We start from the raw sequence: 20,351 nt of genomic DNA, 5'->3' as shown, positions 1-20,351 counted from the left end.
GGCCTACACACACACACACACACGCAGTCATGTCCTTTTCAAGCCCTGCAGTCTTTAAAGGTATCACTAATCGAGCCACTCAAGTGTGGCTGTGGCACTTTTTTCCCCTCCACATCTCCACAGAAAATGACTGCAAGAGAGAAAACCCCCAAACATCACTGCTGCTGCTGCTGGGAATCCTCAGACAGGAAAAAAAAAAAAATAGGACACTTATTTAAGTGTCAGATCCAGAGCTGACGGAGAGCGAGGAAGGAGGGCAGCAGCCAAGAGAAGTCCAAGGTTTTAGGAAACGGGATACGGAGGAGGAAGAGGAGGCACTGCCGTAAACAAAACGCATCCTACAAAGACGGATGAGGAGCTGTGAATGCAACAAACCAAGTTATGTCTCCACTGCGAAGGACAGGGGCGTCCACATGAGGAGCCAAACGGGCTGTGATCCACTGCCTCAGAGATGTCACATCCATCCTGGGTACATGCAGATTGGAACAGATAAAACCTCATCAACGCATCAAAAGCTTATCTGACTCTCAGGCTGAAGCATGTGGGAGAATCACTCAGAGCAATAACCGCTGCTGCTTCCACCTCAGTGGCCTCAGTTTGGTAAATCAACGCTCCCTCCTTGTGGATGTTCTGTGAACTACAGTAGTGGTTCACAAGCTTTTTTGACTTCACTCTTGGGAAAATGTTAGATTTTTATTTATTTTTTCTTTAATTGGGATGCACATATACAGAACACGATCTCAGAGCAGCAGCCAGTTGAAGCTTCGAACCGCTCTGATGAAGACGCACCGCTCGCTGCGTTTGCTGCTGCAACATATTAAAGGCTTTCATGGTAACCACATGCTCCACATGTGAGCTGCCCTCAAGTGATCTCACAAGCCATTTGAGGACTCCCAAACCCCAGGGTGGAAAACAATCAGTCACACGGCTGCTCAGGCAATCTGTATTCATTCAACACCATCAGCGGGATGTTAGCAAAACCTAAACAATTGTGTTTTGTTATTAAGAGATTCACAGGAAGAAACAAAAGGTGGATGAGCTGACGAAACGTCTGCGATGGAATCCTGAGAATCCCAACCAGCACACACAGGAAACATTCAGATGATGTGCCACATTGCAGCTCAGCCTCGTCCAACATCACGTGGTATCTTGCTGAAGGTTCTCTTAGTGTACGATGCCTCAAATTAATAAAATGTTAACGAGTTCCTAGGCTTTGGAAAAGCACCTTTGTTTTCCCTGTGTAATATCTGCTGGGCAGTTGGTGGAAGCTGGATTGATGATGGAATTAGGAGCAGGTGAGCTCATCAGTGAAAGAAACAAAACTGTGAACAGAAATTCATTAAATCAGAAAAGTAAATCATTTTCTGATGGTTTCCCATTAGAACATGGCTTTACCTCCCCACAATGTAGCAGAAAGAATTATATATGAATTTAGCTGCAAAATACAACCGGAGCAATTAAGACTCAAGCAACGCATGACGTGAAAGGGGCGCTTGACAGTTTCCACACAGAAATGCACTAAATCAGAGAAATAAGCCCTTACTTTCTGATTGCTTAATAGCAGTTACATCATAAAATTCAAATAGCATAGGGACAAATCCACACAACCCAGCAGAAAGGATGTATCAGTGTAGCTAGGGTAGACTTCTTCCTTCTCTCAGTGTGTGGGTTTGAAGTTCTATTTAGCTTGAAGTGAGCAGGTAAGTTTCTCATTTTCATTTCCAAAGCAGAGGTCTGGTGGCCACCAAGCTCACAGCTGCTCGTCTCCATGATTCTGAAGCGTTAGGTGTGGCCTCTTCCATCATTCGCATTAACTCTTCTATGCTTTCACAAGGTTTATGTGACACAACACACTGAACCGAAAATTGAAAGTTTGATGTTTGAAGGATTGTCATCAAGTACTTTTTTTTAAAGGGTTGCAGAAATGCAACTATTGAGATTTACTTGTTGCATCTACTGATGTGAGCTTGTCAGCCAAATAAGAAATCTGAGCTCAATTTTCCTTAACTGTACCAAAATGGACAGAATTCAAATGTTTCTCAGTTAGCAACTATATAAACACAGACTGAAATCTGGCAGATCTGAGACTGCAATCACACTTTGTGGAGCTGCAGTCGTCATTCGAAGAAAAACAATTTGTGCTATTAAAAGCTGACCTTTAATATTAGAAAATAGATTATTTTTAAAGATCTGATTAAAGTGACACGCTGAGAGAGAATATTTCTGAGATAGATTACATTTGGAGCACTGGTTGAAACATATTTTCAGAAATGGACTTCACCAGATGTTTGCTTTGACCATGACACATGCACAACTTCATCCATTTTCCACTGATAGATTAGTCATCTCAAATAGTTTTTGAGTATCCACACGCAGACTTACTGAGCTGAAATAAATCAAAGCAGACTCTTGCTTAAGACAAATATATAAATGTTGGGAGTTACACAAGTGGTGAGTAACAAGAAGAATAAAACATGCAGGTGTGGCTCCTAAAAGTGCTGAAACAAACTGCTCAGGTGTCAAATGTGATAAATTCTTTACAGTAAACCCTTTACAAGCACAAGCCTGTCGATAAATGCTTCCCAGACAGTTTGTAGAGCAACAATTTCCAAAGTGTGGACTGCATGCCCCTGTTGGGCTGCAAAGTACTGCAGGTGGGCAGTGACGGGTCATTAAAAAAAAAAAAAAAAAAAAAACACATTTGGATTCCAATTTCATAAAGTTTAAAGTGATCCCAAAATATTTTAAGTGTAAACAGAAGTAAAAATGCAAGCATTTGAATTTAAATTACACGTTATTCCTCATTTATCTGACTTAGTTTTAAATGTATTCGGTGAACTGTCACATTAACCCTAGAATGTATCGAATATCTTCTCACTGGTGAGGAATCATAGTTGATGGAACACTTCATCAGTAGTACAAGTTTACACACACAAACAATGATTAAAGGTTTGGTTTCAGCTGCAAAAGATTTCTAGATTATAAATTGGGCCACAATGTACTCAAGTTTGGGAATTACTGCTTTAAATCATAAATAAACAGATGATTTGCATTCAAAATATTCAGAAGTGAAAAAAATCAGGAGAGATTTTCTTATGATTTGATTGACTTTATTTGTAAGGCACCAGAAGTCCTTCCTTACTGCAGAACATTTCATATCATTTATAATACATGATGTACTTTTTATTTTCCTTTTTGTTGTTGTTTAAATGAAGCTATGATTTCAGACACAAAACAATTTTTGCCAAAGTACACATCTTATAAGTTTTACATTATACACAAAAGTATATAAAAAAAAACAAAAAACAAGACTTTACAATGCTCAAACCGCTCACAATGCGCCACACTACGGGGGCAGAAGGTGAAATGTTTGACATGAGGAAAAAGGAGGACGGAGCGGACGGGAGGTGAAGGGCCAAACAGCTCGTCTCTGGGGAGACGAGAGGAGCAACGGGGGTCAGAGGGCAAAAGGTCACACCATACTGCAGTTTCCCATCCTGGTGTGACATCAGGCTTGTAACACAAGAGCACAAGAACCATCCGGGACATACATGAGAAGATGCAGCCAAATACACATAAAGCTTTCTATGTATGTATACAGAGGTTTGTACCTCGAACTACTTCAACAAATACATCTTTATTTGTATAGTGTCAGCTTTGTATTTCTTGTTGTAGTTTATATCGATCGATATTTAAAAACAAGAGAGCGCAAGAGAAGAAAAAAACAAAAACAAGTGCTTTGATCACTGAAAGACTGGACCAAACATTCCTTTAAAGATGTTTTCTCTCCTGCAAACATGCGCTGATGGGTTTCGCTTTGTATGTAGCTACTCACAGCTTGTGGCGAGATGGCGATGGACATGCTGCTAGCATAACTCAGAAACAAAATTAGCAAGTTATTTGTTGGTGGAAGAGCAGCAGCATTACATCATCACGGTTTGTCACTGATAACCAAACCTGTACAGCTGTTTACACACACTATGCATTCATGTACACACACAATAACGTGCGCCATCAAACGGGAAGGACCCGCCAATGTCGGCATATAAACATTTCAACACATGAAGGGTTTTATTCTCAAATGTCTTACAATATTTTCCAGACTATTTGTTGAACCAGAATATAATTTGCAGCTGTCAAAAATGCATCATAAAGCGCAACAGCATAAACAAGTCACATGAGCCTATAAATCACATTTATTTTTTAAATATGGTGTTACAGCTTCATGCAACAAGAAGGTCCACCAGCATCATTTGAATTTTTCTCCTTACAAATTGCCTAGGAATTGGGATGCAACTGACAATGGACTTATTAATGGTGCTTAATCACAACCTAGGCTCTATTCTTACATGTTGGAGTCATCTTTTCACTCTCATTATTTATGATGCAAACACTGTTAGTAAGCAGAAGCTAAGGGACAAGTTAATGTTATTGTACAAGGTAAAAACAACTCAAGAGTAAAGCACCAGAGGTGAGTAATCCCAGCTTCAGTAAGTAAAGCTCCTACCACACATTTGTTTCATCCAATCACTAAACCAGCTGATTCTATTTCTAATTCAACTATTCAAGCAGAATGATGAGCTAATCAGTGAAATCACCCAGCAATACATGGTATGACCTTTACTCACTGCAGGTGGGATTATCCACCTCTGCTTACGACTACTGAATAGACAAAATCATCATTAGAAGGGCTCGGATGCACAGAACGCTTCAATGCAGAGCAAAACGTGTACATTTACCTCACTAAATGTGAATCAAGTAAAAAAAAAAAAAAAAAGATACAGTTAGCCTTACCTTAGCCTAGCCCTCCTATCCCACGAAGTGCAAACAAGTCGAGTGCTGTGTTGTTCATTCACTAAGACCCAGCCCCTCCTGCTCATTCAGATAAGTGTACAAGGAGCAGGCTTCATTTGTCCGATGTCTAGACTGTGCCATCTTGTGGCCATAGTTGACAATGCAGTAGCATGGCTTATAGTCCGGAAAATATAGTAACTTCACTCAATACTTCAAAACCTAACAAATGCCTTCAGATAACAATTTCAACATAAAAAAATGTGTTCTATTGTCAGGCTAAGATCAGTGTTGTTCCACCACCGTATTATAACAAAATTCTTCAGATCCATTTCCTCTCACAGTGGCACTACTAAAACCTGATTTTGCCTTCAGACTAACAGACAAACACGTGATACCAAGAGACAAAGTCGATTAATAATTCCCCCTTTATCTTTATGAACCAATGGGTCAAAGATTCAATTCCTAATGGGACTACCTTTGTTTTCATTATGACATTAAATCTGCAGTGATCTGCACGTCAAATTTCACTTTATTTATTGGTTTCAGGAGGCCCATTAAGGCTGAAAGAATGTTGCCATCTTCCACTCCCAGCACATGGCTGTGGAGGCAGCAGCTGTGCTTTTTTTTGTGCTTTTTTTAAATCTTTTTAAAGCATTCCCTCTGGGAGTTGTATGTAGGTGTGAAGTCACCTGTGTAATGTCGTTTTACTGCATTATGTGACAGAACTGGATGGTGCAAACTGAATCCAAATGCACGTTATTTAAATCTGAATGTACAACTGGACTAGAAGGAGAGGATCCAGCACAGGCACAAAATACACATTTCTGTTTTATTTATGCCATGACAAACACTTTCTCTAAAACAGAGCTCAGACTTTTTGTTGTGAGCAGGATTCATGTGAAATAACCACATGAATAATTTAAATGTTGCCTGTCTGGTCCTCGTTTCACACATCTACAGGCATACAGTTTTCCTTGTGGCACGGGCATAGGACTCTTCATAGACACATGCTGCCCTCTGCTGTTAAGTATAAAACATGTACTCTCTCTTCTCTCTGTACTAATAATGATTACAATCTGCTCAAAAAGCACAGGGGTCAAGTAGCATCTCTTCTTCTTCTTGCTGCACGATGAGCGATTGCAGCTCTCGCTAACTAAAGACGAAAATGTATCTGCTCAGTTAAGGTGTTGGGAGGATTTATCTCATGTAAGTTATGGGGGTTATAAAAGGATCACGAGTCAGGCTGTGACTTACAAAATGACACGGCCCTGTAGTCTGACACTCAGAAGGTGCCTTTTCCTATCCAAGCGCACTTTGTTTACTGTAGATGTGTCATTTTATTGACCTTAACAAGGATTTTACTTTTTCTGGGAGCAGCAGCTTTTAGTGAGAATATGAGCGTAATTTGAAACAGCAAGGAATGAATTTCTCTCTTTAGCCGGTGTAAGGGGGCAGTATTTTAAAAGTCCTCCTATCAGAAACCATTTAACTGGGAGCTTGGAATGGATGCATGAAATAAGACGATTGCAGGATCATGGGTTTTGTCTTGACGAGTATTACAACCAATCAAATAATCCATGTGTGCAACTTAGTGTGTTTTAACACCTACAGTGTGGCGCGGATCAGTCCTGCTTCACAGAGACCCACTTAGTACAAGGGAGAGTGGGAGGAATAAACCAAAACAAGAAGAGAGAGTGTTAGAGGAAGGGAGGGAAGAAAACAGACTGCGAAGAAACAAAAGAAAACAATCACATACAAAAAGACAATATTTGGAAAAAATATGGAAAAAAAAAACCCAGATTACACAAGAAGGACACGCCTCTGTTGTGAAGAAGATAAAGGGGGATTTTAAACCCCCCCACCCCGAAAAAAAAAAACAAGTGATATGCAGTGTATATAAGAAGAAATGGGGATTAGTGTGATGTAAGAGCGGGAGTCAAATCCCTCCTAATGCTGCTGCACCTACTGTAGGAGGCCTGGCCATAGTGGGGCTGACTTTATATGGGTTGGGAGAAGGTTAGCTGGATCTAAGACCATGGGGTTGAGGCCCATGTGAAATTAAATAGAGTAAGGGAGGGGCTGGAGGCCGAGAAGCTTGAATGTGTGATTCATTCAGGTCTCTGGATAAAAATGGAGCAGAACGGGAGCGCAAACATCTAATCAGACTTGTCACCGTCATCCTCGCGGTGGCTGTCGACGCCGTCACGTGATGTTTTCTCCTCCTTGGCCAGCTGGGCTTGGGAAGCCAGGAGGGAGGAGAGGGAAAAGAGGCCGGAGGAGGTGGTGACGGCGGGGAGGGTTGGTTGACTCAGGCCCAGCGGCAGGGGGGTCATGGGCAGCGCCAGACCCTGGAGCTGAGACAGCTGGTGAGCCTGGAGCTGCTGCTGCAAAGAAGACACGCAGACAGAGCTGAGACACAGCACAGCGATCGCACTAAAGCACAGACATTACAGGAAACGCTAATACCGATATACACTTCAAACTGTTAATATCACCCCAGAGGCACGTCTAATACAGCACAAGCACAGTAAGATAGATGGAAAAGACGTCATAGCTCAAACAAATGATCCACTGGAGATGGAAAGTCCACATCCCACATATCTTATTCATAAGAGACTCAGTTTTCCATATACACGCCAAACAAACAAAGAATCAATCAAGGGAAGTGGAAGTAAGCGGAGGACATAATCCACCAGAACACAATACACATAAAAAACTACCAGAGTACATGTGCATTTCATTTTCTTATAATACATTCTGGCAATTTGGTTACTTCCAGCTGTGCACACAGTGGTTGAATATATATATATATATATATATATATATATATATACACACATATATATATACACACATATATACATACACACACACACACATTTCACAGGTCGAAGAGAAGACACGTGTGTGAACCCAGAGCAACATCCTCTGTCTATCTGACAGCAGCAGACATAAAAAAGAAAGAAAGGCGCCTTTGTGAACCATGCATCACAGTGATGGAGCGGCTATGCTAGCCAAGAGCAGACCTGCAGTATCATGATGGAATGGATCAGGCAGCTAACACTAAATTGGCAAATTGATGAAACAGCTAAGCGATCTAACACATGGCTGATAATGATAAACATATCTGGGTAGCATTGCAGTCAGAGATAAAATATTGCGGTTAGCTCGCTGATGCCCGTCCATATTGATTAGTTGTGTTAGCGAGTTCATCTTTCCATTTGTAATGATCAATAGCTGGACTAACGTATCAGAAAGTGGGTGGTATCCATCCCTTAGATGAAATAATGTAATCGGTAATCAATATCTTGATTCTAACAGGTAAAAATAAAATAAAAGCTTAATTTGAATGGATTTGAACATCACCTCACTGCTTACAACACAAGTGAGTTTTGTGTAGACATTTATGACAGGACTCGCAGACTGAATCACAAAATGCACACATTTTCATTCATCTGGTAACTCAGTATATATCTTAATGACTTCAGGTAAGCATCTGTCAAAACACAATCTAGCTTTCAATACCAGCCTTTAATGATGTTCCATCCTAAATGCAGCCCTTTAAAAAAAAAAATAAATAAATAAAAAAGGCAACAGGAGGAATCCTCTGATATGAGCTCCAAGGACTGTACAGTGTTTGTTGCCTTACACAGACTTTGTAAGTGCAGGAAAAAAAAAAAAAAAGATTTGCAGTATCTTTAGATAAGGCACAAAATACAAAATGAATAGCAATGTGTGTTAATTGCCAGTGACCACTGATTGTTTGTACTTTATAACTCCAACATTTCCAATTCAATTTAAAGGTGATAGAGAGAGGTTGAATGGGGCATTAATCCTTGTTCTGTGATGTGATATGTAGCCCCAAAAAAATTGGTTGGGTCTGTAATGGCTCAGAACCTTCCTAAAAGGCTCTCTGAAACAGCTATGTTACTATGCTGGGTTTAGAATGCCTCGTTTGCTTTTAATGGCGTTGTTTCGGAGCTTATTTGGCAACCTCATTATGAAATGCACGTAGGTGTTGGTGCTGATTGGTTGCCGTTGTTTGATTGGCTGCCCTTGCTCTCACTGAAAATGCCGCCAAGAGGATTAGGAAAGTCTCCGGTTCAACTCAGAACAGAATGAAAATGATCGCTGATTCGCTCATTTCTCTGTCAATCAAAAATGGATTCAGCCTCAGACAGAGCATCCAATCATCATGCAGAAGCTGGGCATCCGGGCCAGCCGAGGCCAGCCCACTGCCCCATAGACCCCCAGACACGCTGAGCGTCCGATGGGCGGGACAAAGTCCAGCATTTATCCAATGACTCGTCTCGTTTTGCTGCACTTTTGTCGCTATTGAAGTCTGTGGACGATGGTTTAAAGCGCTGCGGGTTTGAGTGAGAGGAAATCCGCGTCGTTACCAGTGATAAGAAGCTGATTCTGAACAAAAGTTGAGCGCGTTGGAGCGAAAACGACAGTAATCTTCACTAACTTATTTAACAGATCACGTTTCAACATTGCTGCTGAGTGATAAATCTTGTTCCTCGCCCACCAACATGAAGTCAGCCAGAGGCTGACTGTGACATAAAGTCCAGTCACAAAATAATAATGATAAAAAAAAAAAAAGATCCAAAATAAATTTAAAAACAAATTTAAAACAAAAGAAAATGTGATACTTACAGGCTGTACTGATTGCTGGGGTTGATTTTGTCGGAAAGTCGGAACTGACCCTCTACTGAGTATTAAATGCTGACTGAATCCAGCTCGAAATTGTGCAAGGTTTGTGAAACAGTCCTCCGTGAAATGCGCAGAGCAAAGAAATAGTCGGCGGTTGTATGTACTGGGGATGCGGTTAAAAATGAATAAAAGCCATTGATCGCATACATTGCTTTCCGTGGGAAGAATATGGAAAGATCGTAGTCCGCTATGACAGCCTAGGAAGGCACACACACGCACTCGCCATTGCTCCTCTTCCAGTGGTAGGAATGGGTGGGCACAACCTTATGAATAATTATACTCAACAAAAATATAAACGCAACACTTTTGGTTTTGCTCCCATTTTGTATGAGATGAACTCAAAGATCTAAAACTTTTTCCACATACAGAATATCACCATTTCTCTCAAATATTGTTCACAAACCAGTCTAAATCTGTGATAGTGAGCACTTCTCCTTTGCTGAGATAATCCATCCCACCTCACAGGTGTGCCATATCAAGATGCTGATTAGACACCATGATTAGTGCACAGGTGTGCCTTAGACTGCCCACAATAAAAGGCCACTCTGAAAGGTGCAGTTTTGTTTTATTGGGGGGGGATACCAGTCAGTATCTGGTGTGACCACCATTTGCCTCATGCAGTGCAACACATCTCCTTCGCATCATCCGTGAAGAGAACACCTCTCCAACGTGCCAAATGCCAGCGAATGTGAGCATTTGCCCCCTCAAGTCGGTTACGACGACGAACTGGAGTCAGGTCGAGACCCCGATGAGGACGACGAGCATGCAGATGAGCTTCTCTGAGACGGTTTCTGACAGTTTGTGCAAAGATTCTTTGGTTATGCAAACCGATTGTTTCAGCAGCTGTCCGAGTGGCTGGTCTCAGATGATCTTGGAGGTGAACATGCTGGATGTGGAGGTCCTGGGCTGGTGTGGTTACACGTGGTCTGCGGTTGTGAGGCTGGTTGGATGTACTGCCAAATTCTCTGAAACGACTTTGGAGACGGCTTATGGTAGCCACATGAACATTCAATACACGAGCAACAGCTCTGGTTGACATTCCTGCTGTCAGCATGCCAACTGCACGCTCCCTCAAATCTTGCGACATCTGTGGCATTGTGCTGTGTGATAAAACTGCACCTTTCAGAGTGGCCTTTTATTGTGGGCAGTCTAAGGCACACCTGTGCACTAATCATGGTGTCTAATCAGCATCTTGATATGGCACACCTGTGAGGTGGGATGGATTATCTCAGCAAAGGAGAAGTGCTCACTATCACAAATTTAGACTGGTTTGTGAACAATATTTGAGAGAAATGGTGATATTCTGTATGTGGGAAAAAGTTTTAGATCTTTGAGTTCATCTCATACAAAATGGGAGCAAAACCAAAAGTGTTGCGTTTATATTTTTGTTGAGTATAATTTCGAAGGGGCGTGTGTGAAAGGGGGTGGGTGTGTGTGTGTGTGTGTGTGGGGGCTATTGGTGAAAAAGTGACGTAACTTTTCTCTCAAAAATGGATTGGCCTGTTTTCTAGGGGCAATTCAAAAAGGAGAAATACTTGAAATAGAGGTTCTGAAACTTGCTGGCACTTCGTGTGTATTCCCCACAGCGGGGAGACTCTGAACTAACACCAAAAACATGAAAAAGATGATTTTGATTCTCTATCCCCTTTAATTTATTTTCATTTATACAGCACCAAATCGCAACAAAGCTGCCTCAAGGCACTTTACACAAGTAAAGTCTAACCTTACCAACCCCGAAAGCAAGCACACAGGTGACAGTGGTAAGGAAAAACTCCCTCTGATGATAATGAGGAAGAAACATCAAACAGACCAGACTCAGAGGGGTGACCCACTGCTTAAGCCATTCTAACAGTTACAAGGTTTTTACAACATTTTTACAAGCTAAAGAAACAGGAAACCAGAATAACATCAAAAACACAGTCGATTATTAAGATGACCACACAAGTACGAGGTCTGTCCATAAAGTATCGTACCTTTTTATTATTATTTTTTTTTAACTATATGGATTTGATTCATATGTTTTCACGTCAGACAAGCTTGAACCCTCGTGCGCATGCGTGAGTTTTTCCACGCTTGTCGGTGACGTCATTCGCCTGTGAGCACGCCTTGTGGAAGGAGTGGTCCCGCCCCGTCATCGGATTTTCATTGTCTGGAAATGGCGGAATGATTTGGGGGGTTTTTTCCATCAGAATTTTTTCAGAAGGTGTTAGAGACTGGCACCTGGAAACCATTCGAAAAATTTATCTGGTTTTCGGTGAAAATTTTACGGGCTTCATAGAGAATAAGGTCTGTTAGTACAACTTTAAGGACCCCTTTAAGGACGCTCGGTGCACCGCGCTCCGAGCTGCAACGACGCGGCACAAGCCACCGGACCATTTCTAAACGGATGGCTCTGTGGATACGAGACCGTCGTGTGCTCTTTCTCTGGTTATCACAAGAGCTGGACATCAGCCATTTTCAGGCAGATTTCACTTTTAACAAGAGATTTTGTCATGGAAAGCCGCGCGGAGGCTTCGCGCGTCACGACCGATTCGCTTTGGAAGTGAAACAAAGGAACACCTCTGTTTCGGCGTGTCAGAGGACAAGTTTGGACATGTCTATCTCGGCTTTCAATGCTTACCAGCCAGTAAGTATCAGTGAAATTGTGGAGAGCTGGACATGTCCACAGAGCCATTCGTTTAGAAATGGTCCGGTGGTTTGTGCCGCGTTGTCGCAGCTCGGAGTGCGGCGCGCTGAGCGTCCTTAAAGGGGTCCTTAAAGCTGTACTAACAGACCTTATTCTCTGTGAAGCACGTAAAATTTTCACAGAAAGCCAGATAAATTTTTCGAATGGTTTCCAGGTGCCAGTCTCTAACAGCTTCTGAAAAAATTCTGATGGAAAAAAACCCCAAATCATTCCGCCACTTCCTGACAATGAAAATCCGACGACGGGGCGGGACCACTCCTTCCACAAGGCGTGCTCACAGGCGAATGACGTCACTGACAGGCGTGGAAAAACTCACGCATGCACACAAGGGTTCAAGCTTGTCTGACGTGAAACCATATGAATCAAATCCATATAGTTTAAAAAAAAAAAAAAAAGGTACGATACTTTATGGACAGACCTCGTAACTGTTCAATGATCAAAGCTAAAGTGTGTAGGATTCTATGTCATTTAGTGGTGAGGTTGCAGACTGCATTATTGGTCACTGCCAGTCACAATTTTGTTTCCCTTCACATGTTCACTTCCAGGAGGAAGTATGTGTGCACATGCATGAGGTTATGGAATTACCAGACGTAAACCTCTGACCTCACATGATGTGTGTACAAGGGGTTCACACGCTAAAGGCACCTTGACACTTGCACACATTTAACACCTGCACTGCCGGGCAATTCATCGTACCAATATGTTCCCCCTGACGCAGCAATCTGTGCTGCTGGATGGTGTGTTATGTAAAATAATTATTTCATAGCGGATTCATCATTTGCTTGCTCTCAGCGTTTTGGTTGATGAAACCACCTGATATCGCTCCAGAATTGCAGAAGAATTTTCCACAGCTGCAGCTATTCTCATACGCTTCATGACAAGGAGAACACATTTGGAATCATCTCAAAAGTAATTATGTATAATACTTATGTTGTAATGGTTTGGTAAAACACTTGCATTTTCATTCACACAATTAATGGATGCCAGAGATTTTGAACATTTCAAAATTGTCTTTGCGCACTTGCATGCAGCCGCGCACAGTTTACAATGAGTTTACAACGAGTTTACTCTGGCATGGCAGATTGCGTACCAGTGCGTGGATCAAATTCGTGCAAGCGTCAAGGCAACTTGACCTCCATAAGATGTCTTGTAAATCACTTCAGAGGTGTTACGTGGTTTAAAAATCAGCATATTTTTTTTAGATTTACAAGAGTTTATTCCTTGCTAACATTTACAAAATGTTTGAGAAACGTATTCGATTTATACAGAAATAAGCTGTTTCTGAGTATTTCCTGCTATCTTTGATTATTTTGTTTGAGTGAGCAGCCAACTGACTTCACTGTGCATCTCTATCTTGATTGGCTGTCTGCGTCCACGTGATCTATGACATTGCTACGGTAGTTCAAGGCCATCTGTTCATCTGAATTTTCCCAGACTGTGAATTTTGATCCTATTGGCAATGTCACATTATGAATCCCCTTAAAGGCTAATGAATAAAATTATAGTGGTGACAAAGAAAATTCTTTTTATGACTCAAATCTTTAAAACCCGAAGGCTGTACACTTTTAAGATGGTGGTGCAACATGGTAACATCCACGAAGGGGCCCCCTTCCATGTACACTCAACAAAAATATAAACGCAACACTTTTGGTTTTGCTCCCATTTTGTATGAGATGAACTCAAAGATCTAAAACTTTTTCCACATACACAATATCACCATTTCCCTCAAATATTGTTCACAAACCAGTCTAAATCTGTGATAGTGAGCACTTCTCCTTTGCTGAGATAATCCATCCCACCTCACAGGTGTGCCATATCAAGATGCTGATTAGACACCATGATTAGTGCACAGGTGTGCCTTAGACTGCCCACAATAAAAGGCCACTCTGAAAGGTGCAGTTTTATCACACAGCACAATGCCACAGATGTCGCAAGATTTGAGGGAGCGTGCAATTGGCATGCTGACAGCAGGAATGTCAACCAGAGCTGTTGCTTGTGTATTGAATGTTCATTTCTCTACCATAAGCCATCTCCAAAGGCGTTTCAGAGAATTTGGCAGTACATCCAACCAGCCTCACAACCGCAGACCACGTGTAACCACACCAGTCCAGGACCTCCACATCCAGCATGTTCACCTCCAAGATCGTCTGAGACCAGCCACTCGGACAGCTGCTGAAACAATCGGCTTGCATAACCAAAGAATTTCTGCACAAACTGTCAGAAACCATCTCAGGGAAGCTCATCTGCATGCTCGTCATCCTCATCGGAGTCTCGACCTGACTCCAGTTCGTCGTCGTAACCGACTTGAGTGGGCAAATGCTCACATTCGCTGGTGTTTGGCACGTTGGAGAGGTGTTCTCTTCACGGATGAATCCTGGTTCACACTGTTCAGGGCAGATGGCAGACAGCATGTGTGGTGTCATGTGGGTGAGCGGTTTTCTGATGTCAATGTTGTGGATCGAGTGGCCCATGGTGGCGGTGGGGTTATGGTATGGGCAGGCGTCTGTTATGGACGAAGAACACAGGTGCATTTTATTGATGGCATTTTGAATGCACAGAGATACCGTGACAAGATCCTGAGGCCCACTGTTGTACCATACATCCAAGAACATCACCTCATGTTGCAGCAGGATAATGCACGGCCCCATGTTACAAGGATCTGTACACAATTCTTGGAAGCTGAAAATGTCCCAGTTCTTACATGGCCGGCATACTCACCGGACATGTCACCCATTGAGCATGTTTGGGATGCTCTGGACCGGCGTATACGACAGCGTGTACCAGTTCCTGCCAATATCCAGAAACTTCGCACAGCCATTGAAGAGGAGTGGACCAACATTCCACAGGCCACAATTGACAACCTGATCAACTCTATGCGAAGGAGATTGTGTTGCACTGCATGAGGCAAATGGTGGTCACACCAGATACTGACTGGTATCCCCCCCCAATAAAACAAAACTGCACCTTTCAGAGTGGCCTTTTATTGTGGACAGTCTAAGGCACACCTGTGCACTAATCATGGTGTCTAATCAGCATCTTGATATGGCACACCTGTGAGGTGGGATGGATTATCTCAGCAAAGGAGAAGTGCTCACTATCACAGATTTAGACTGGTTTGTGAACAATATTTGAGGGAAATGGTGATATTGTGTATGTGGAAAAAGTTTTAGATCTTTGAGTTCATCTCATACAAAATGGGAGCAAAACCAAAAGTGTTGTGTTTATATTTTTGTTGAGTAGATATGAAGAGTTCATTCTAAGCTCCTGAAAACACATTGATTTGGTGTTTCGGGTAATTATACGAGGTCTGTTAGAAAAGTATAGGACCTTTCTATTTTTTGCAAAAACCTGATGGATTTGAATCGTGTGCTTGCATGAGCAAACCTTGAACCTTCGTGCGCATGCGTGAACTTTTTCATTCCTGCCGATTGCGTCATTTCCTGGTAAGCTGCCTTTGTGTGGGACGTGTGTTGTGTGCTCGGCGGATTTTCATTTCAAGGAAAAAGATGGAATGACTGGAGCAGCGCCGCATCAAATTTTGCCAGAAACTGGGCGACAGCCAGGTGGAAACCATTCGGAAGATTCAGACGGCTTTCGGTGACAATCCTATGGGCGTCACACAGATTAAGGAGCGGTACAACCGGTTTAAAGACGTCCGCACAACGGTGGAGAGCGAGCCACGCTCCGGTCGGCCATCAACATGCTGAAATGACCAGATCATTTCCAAAGTGAACGCTGTGGTGATGCGGGACCGTCGTGTGACTATGCGGGAAATTGCGGAAGAAGTGGGCATTAGCACTTTTTCGGTACATTCCATTGTGACAGAAGATTTCGCCATGAAAAGAGTGGTGGTGAAATTCATGCTGCTAACGGCGGAGAAAAAGTGCCTCCTCGTTGAAGTCTCACAGGACATGCTGTGACATGCCCACCTCTTCCACAATTTCTCGGATAGTCACACGATTGAAAAGTCACCGAAAGCTGTCTGAATCTTCCGAATGGTTTCCACCTGGCTGTCGCCCAGTTTCTGGCAAAATTTGATGCGGCGCTGCTCCCGTCGTTCCGTCTTTTTCCTTGAAATGAAAATCCGCCGAGCGTGCTGCACACGTCCTCACACAAAGGCTGCTTACCAGAAAATAATGCAATCGACAGGCGTGAAAAAGTTCACACATGCGCACGAAGGTTCAAGGTTTGCTCATGCAAGCACACGTGATTCAAATCCATCAGGTTTTCGCAAAAAATACAAAGGTCAGACACTTTTCTAACAGACCTCGTACACTAATGCTATATTCCATTTATGCCAAAAAAATTTTTTCCCTAAATCCTACTCACTCTTGCTTTAATAATCAGAGCGAAACTGACACTTTAATATTGTCTGTTGCCTTTTAAAACAAATGTGTAAAGATTTTTTAAAAAAGCAACTGTGAAGCTCATTAGCAAAAACATTAGAAATGAAGATCATGATTAATAATTGTGCTTTTGTAGCAATCAACAGAAACGTAGGGAGATCTGGGATTTGGAACGTCATACCCTTATGATGGAGTTCATCTCTGGGGGAGTGACCTGCTTGGCCCTCTCTATGGCTGCCAGGACCTGCTGCTGGTGCTGGAGGAGGGGGTGAGAGGTGAAGATGAAGGGAGGAAAGAGACAGTGAAACAATGAAACAAGGGTAGGAGAGTTTGAGTGAGAGAATGGTGGAAAGGTTAGATCAATATCAACAGACCCAACAGAAACCCCGACAACTCTCCCTCCCCCCACCGTTCATTCACCTATTCATCGTGTCACATACACATTAACGTACACACAAACAGATGCATGCACAAAAGGTCTGTGTGACAGTGTGAATGGATGTTCGACTGGTGGGCTGTAATGGGTGGAGTTCAGCCTCCTGGTGGGCAGATAAGAGCATGGCTTATCTGACTCACACAGCCATTTATTTCACCGAGACACACATATGAGGAAAGAGAGGAGTGTGAGGGAACAGTGGGAAGGAAGAGAAGGTCAAAAGGGGAGGGGACGTGGAAGGAAGGCAAGAGGAGATGATGGAGAGAGGCAAGGGTGAGGGGAGCACGTCAAAAGTGAAAGGGAATCGAGTGATGATGAATTAAGGGCAGAAAGCGCAGAGAGAAGCCGAGGGAGGGATGCTGAGAGGTCAAAGGGCAGGAAAGGTAATGAGGCACGAATGAGGGTGATTATATTCCAAGATGTCAGGAATCAGACTGGGGGTCAGTGATGTCTTTGTGTCAGCGTGTGCATGTTGTACCTCTTGGGAAAGGTATGGGAGGACTTGTGCGCAGATCCCGTTCAATCTCTTCACGATCTCAGCCTGCGAGGGGGGGGGGGGGGGGGGGGGGGCATGTGCGGGAGAGGATTGTTTATTCAGACAGATGTTAAATGTGAATTGCCATTTAGTCCTTCAAACCACACTATTCACACGCATATGGAGAACATGTGCTGTAACCTTATCAAAGTGGGACACACACACGCTGCATCATATTTGTGGTCGTGTACACACTGTACACACACTCACTGCCACTTTATTAGGAAAAGACAAGTACCTCAGTGTCATTGGCAGCGTGTCCTTGGCTCTTGGTAAATATGAGCACAGTCTTAATGTCATGTTGAGACACCGTTCTCTCACCCAAGCTATCCTGTCCTTGTTGGTTATTTCAGTCAGGGTCAGTTATGATATTCAGGAGGAAATTTCAATGTAATTTTGTACAATCCATAGAGCCACAGGGATCTCCTCGCAGATGCAAAATATTTGTTAGGGTAAGTACAGCGTCCAAAGTGGCAGCATCCAGTTCGCGTCACGTAACCCAATTTAGTCTCTTTTCTCCAAAATAGAAAATGGTATATTATATATATATATATATATATATATATATATATATATATATACTCAACAAAAATATAAACGCAACACTTTTGGTTTTGCTCCCATTTTGTATTAGATGAACTCAAAGATCTAAAACTTTTTCCACATACACAATATCACCATTTCCCTCAAATATTGTTCACAAACCAGTCTAAATCTGTGATAGTGAGCACTTCTCCTTTGCTGAGATAATCCATCCCACCTCACAGGTGTGCCATATCAAGATGCTGATTAGACACCATGATTAGTGCACAGGTGTGCCTTAGACTGCCCACAATAAAAGGCCACTCTGAAAGGTGCAGTTTTGTTTTATTGGGGGGGGATACCAGTCAGTATCTGGTGTGACCACCATTTGCCTCATGCAGTGCAACACATCTCCTTCGCATCATCCATGAAGAGAACACCTCTCCAACGTGCCAAACGCCAGCGAATGTGAGCATTTGTCCACTCAAGTCGGTTACGACGACGAACTGGAGTCAGGTCGAGACCCCGATGAGGATGACGAGCATGCAGATGAGCTTCCCTGAGACGGTTTCTGACAGTTTGTGCAGAAATTCTTTGGTTATGCAAACCGATTGTTTCAGCAGCTGTCCGAGTGGCTGGTCTCAGACGATCTTGGAGGTGAACATGCTGGATGTGGAGGTCCTGGGCTGGTGTGGTTACACGTGGTCTGCGGTTGTGAGGCTGGTTGGATGTACTGCCAAATTCTCGGACACGCCTTTGGAGACGGCTTATGGTAGAGACATGAACATTCAATACACGAGCAACAGCTGTGGTTGACATTCCTGCTGTCAGCATGCCAATTGCACGCTCCCTCAAATCTTGCGACATCTGTGGCATTGTGCTGTGTGATAAAACTGCACCTTTCAGAGTGGCCTTTTATTGTGGGCAGTCTAAGGCACACCTGTGCACTAATCATGGTGTCTAATCAGCATCTTGATATGGCACACCTGTGAGGTGGGATGGATTATCTCAGCAAAGGAGAAGTGCTCACTATCACAGATTTAGACTGGTTTGTGAACAATATTTGAGAGAAATGGTGATATTGTGTATGTGGAAAAAGTTTTAGATCTTTGAGTTCATCTCATACAAAATGGGAGCAAAACCAAAAGTGTTGCATTTATATTTTTGTTGAGTGTATATATATATATATATGTATATATATATATATATATATATATATATACACACACATATATACACACACACACGAGGGCTGTCCGTAAAGTATAAGTCCTTTTTATTTTTTTCAAAAACTATATGGATTTCATTCATATGTTTTTACGTCAGACATGCTTGAACCCTCGTGCGCATGCGTGAGTTTTTCCACGCCTGTCGGTGACGTCATTCGCCTGTGAGCACTCCTTGTGGGAGGAGTCGTCCAGTCCCTCGTCGGAATTCCTTTGTCTGAGAAGTTGCTGAGAGACCGGCGCTTTGTTTGATCAAAATTTTTTCACCACAGAGTCAGAGCTGCGTCAGTCACAGTCAGTCAGAGCTGCGTGTCGTCAGAGCGAGCTGCAAAAAGTTTGTACCTGAGTTTTCAGAGGTGGTGTTTGTAGTTGCCATCTGCCACGCCGGTGTTTGCCAACCCGGACAGTGGGAATACCACCTCAACCGGCAACTTAGCCCCGCGACTGGACAGCAACAACGTCCGAGGCCCGCCCAACGTGGTGAATTCACTGAGGCCGCGCGCTGCGTCATTAGAGCCGCGCGTCACGAGTGCCGCTTCCCCGAGGCCTCGTGCAGCCACCGCGGATCCATCAGCGCGGAAACACCGAGGCCGCGTGGCACCAGCGCAGTGCAGATCCATCCCGGTGACAAACAACGCAGGCTGTTAACATCGGCGATCGACAAGCTGCTCATAAGCCGACCATGGGGCCTAAGAAGGTTCTGACAGCGGAGGAAGGTGACGATATTAAAAAATCTCTGGACTTTCTATCAGAGGAGATTTCTGTTGTGAAGCAGCAACAGAAATCAATTATGGATCTGGTGGAGGAGGTGAAGGCATTACGGCTCCAGAACGCCGAGAAAGACCGGCATCTGGTGCAGCTGGAAAACAGAGTGGCTGAATTGGAGCAGTACACCAGAATTAACGACGTCATCATCACAGGTCTTCAAATCAAACCACGGTCCTACGCACGGGCGGTAACAGATGAGAGCAGAGGGGAGCCCAGTGAACAGGAGGTCAGCTCTGTGGAAAAACAGGTTGCTGATTTCCTCCTATCTAAAGGTATAGAAATGGATTTAAATAACATTGAAGCGTGCCACCCTCTGCCCCGG

The 20,351-nt window shown here is 43.2% G+C and overlaps 1 protein-coding gene across 2 annotated transcripts in view; it reads right to left on the bottom strand.

The window, feature by feature from the left end:
* Positions 1-6,783: 6,783 nt before the first annotated feature.
* The window catches only part of tle5 (TLE family member 5, transcriptional modulator), a 127,965-nt gene continuing 114,397 nt past the window's right edge, over positions 6,784-20,351 (bottom strand). Inside the window, exons 5-7 of one of the 2 annotated variants that reach the window (XM_034179773.1) lie at positions 17,457-17,519; positions 16,724-16,798; positions 6,784-7,175 (exon numbers count right to left, since the gene is read on the bottom strand). In XM_034179773.1, coding sequence (XP_034035664.1) covers positions 6,951-7,175; positions 16,724-16,798; positions 17,457-17,519 — 363 coding nt within the window. In that variant the 3' untranslated portion in view covers positions 6,784-6,950. Of the gene's footprint in view, positions 7,179-16,723; positions 16,799-17,456; positions 17,520-20,351 lie in introns of both variants that reach the window. The other variant, XM_034179772.1, reaches the window with a different exon arrangement.

Source organism: Thalassophryne amazonica, chromosome 10, assembly GCF_902500255.1.
Source record: "Thalassophryne amazonica chromosome 10, fThaAma1.1, whole genome shotgun sequence".
NCBI lineage: Eukaryota > Metazoa > Chordata > Actinopteri > Batrachoidiformes > Batrachoididae > Thalassophryne > Thalassophryne amazonica.
Note: the sequence above shows the minus strand (reverse complement) of the source record. Positions and strands in the feature narration are given on the sequence as shown.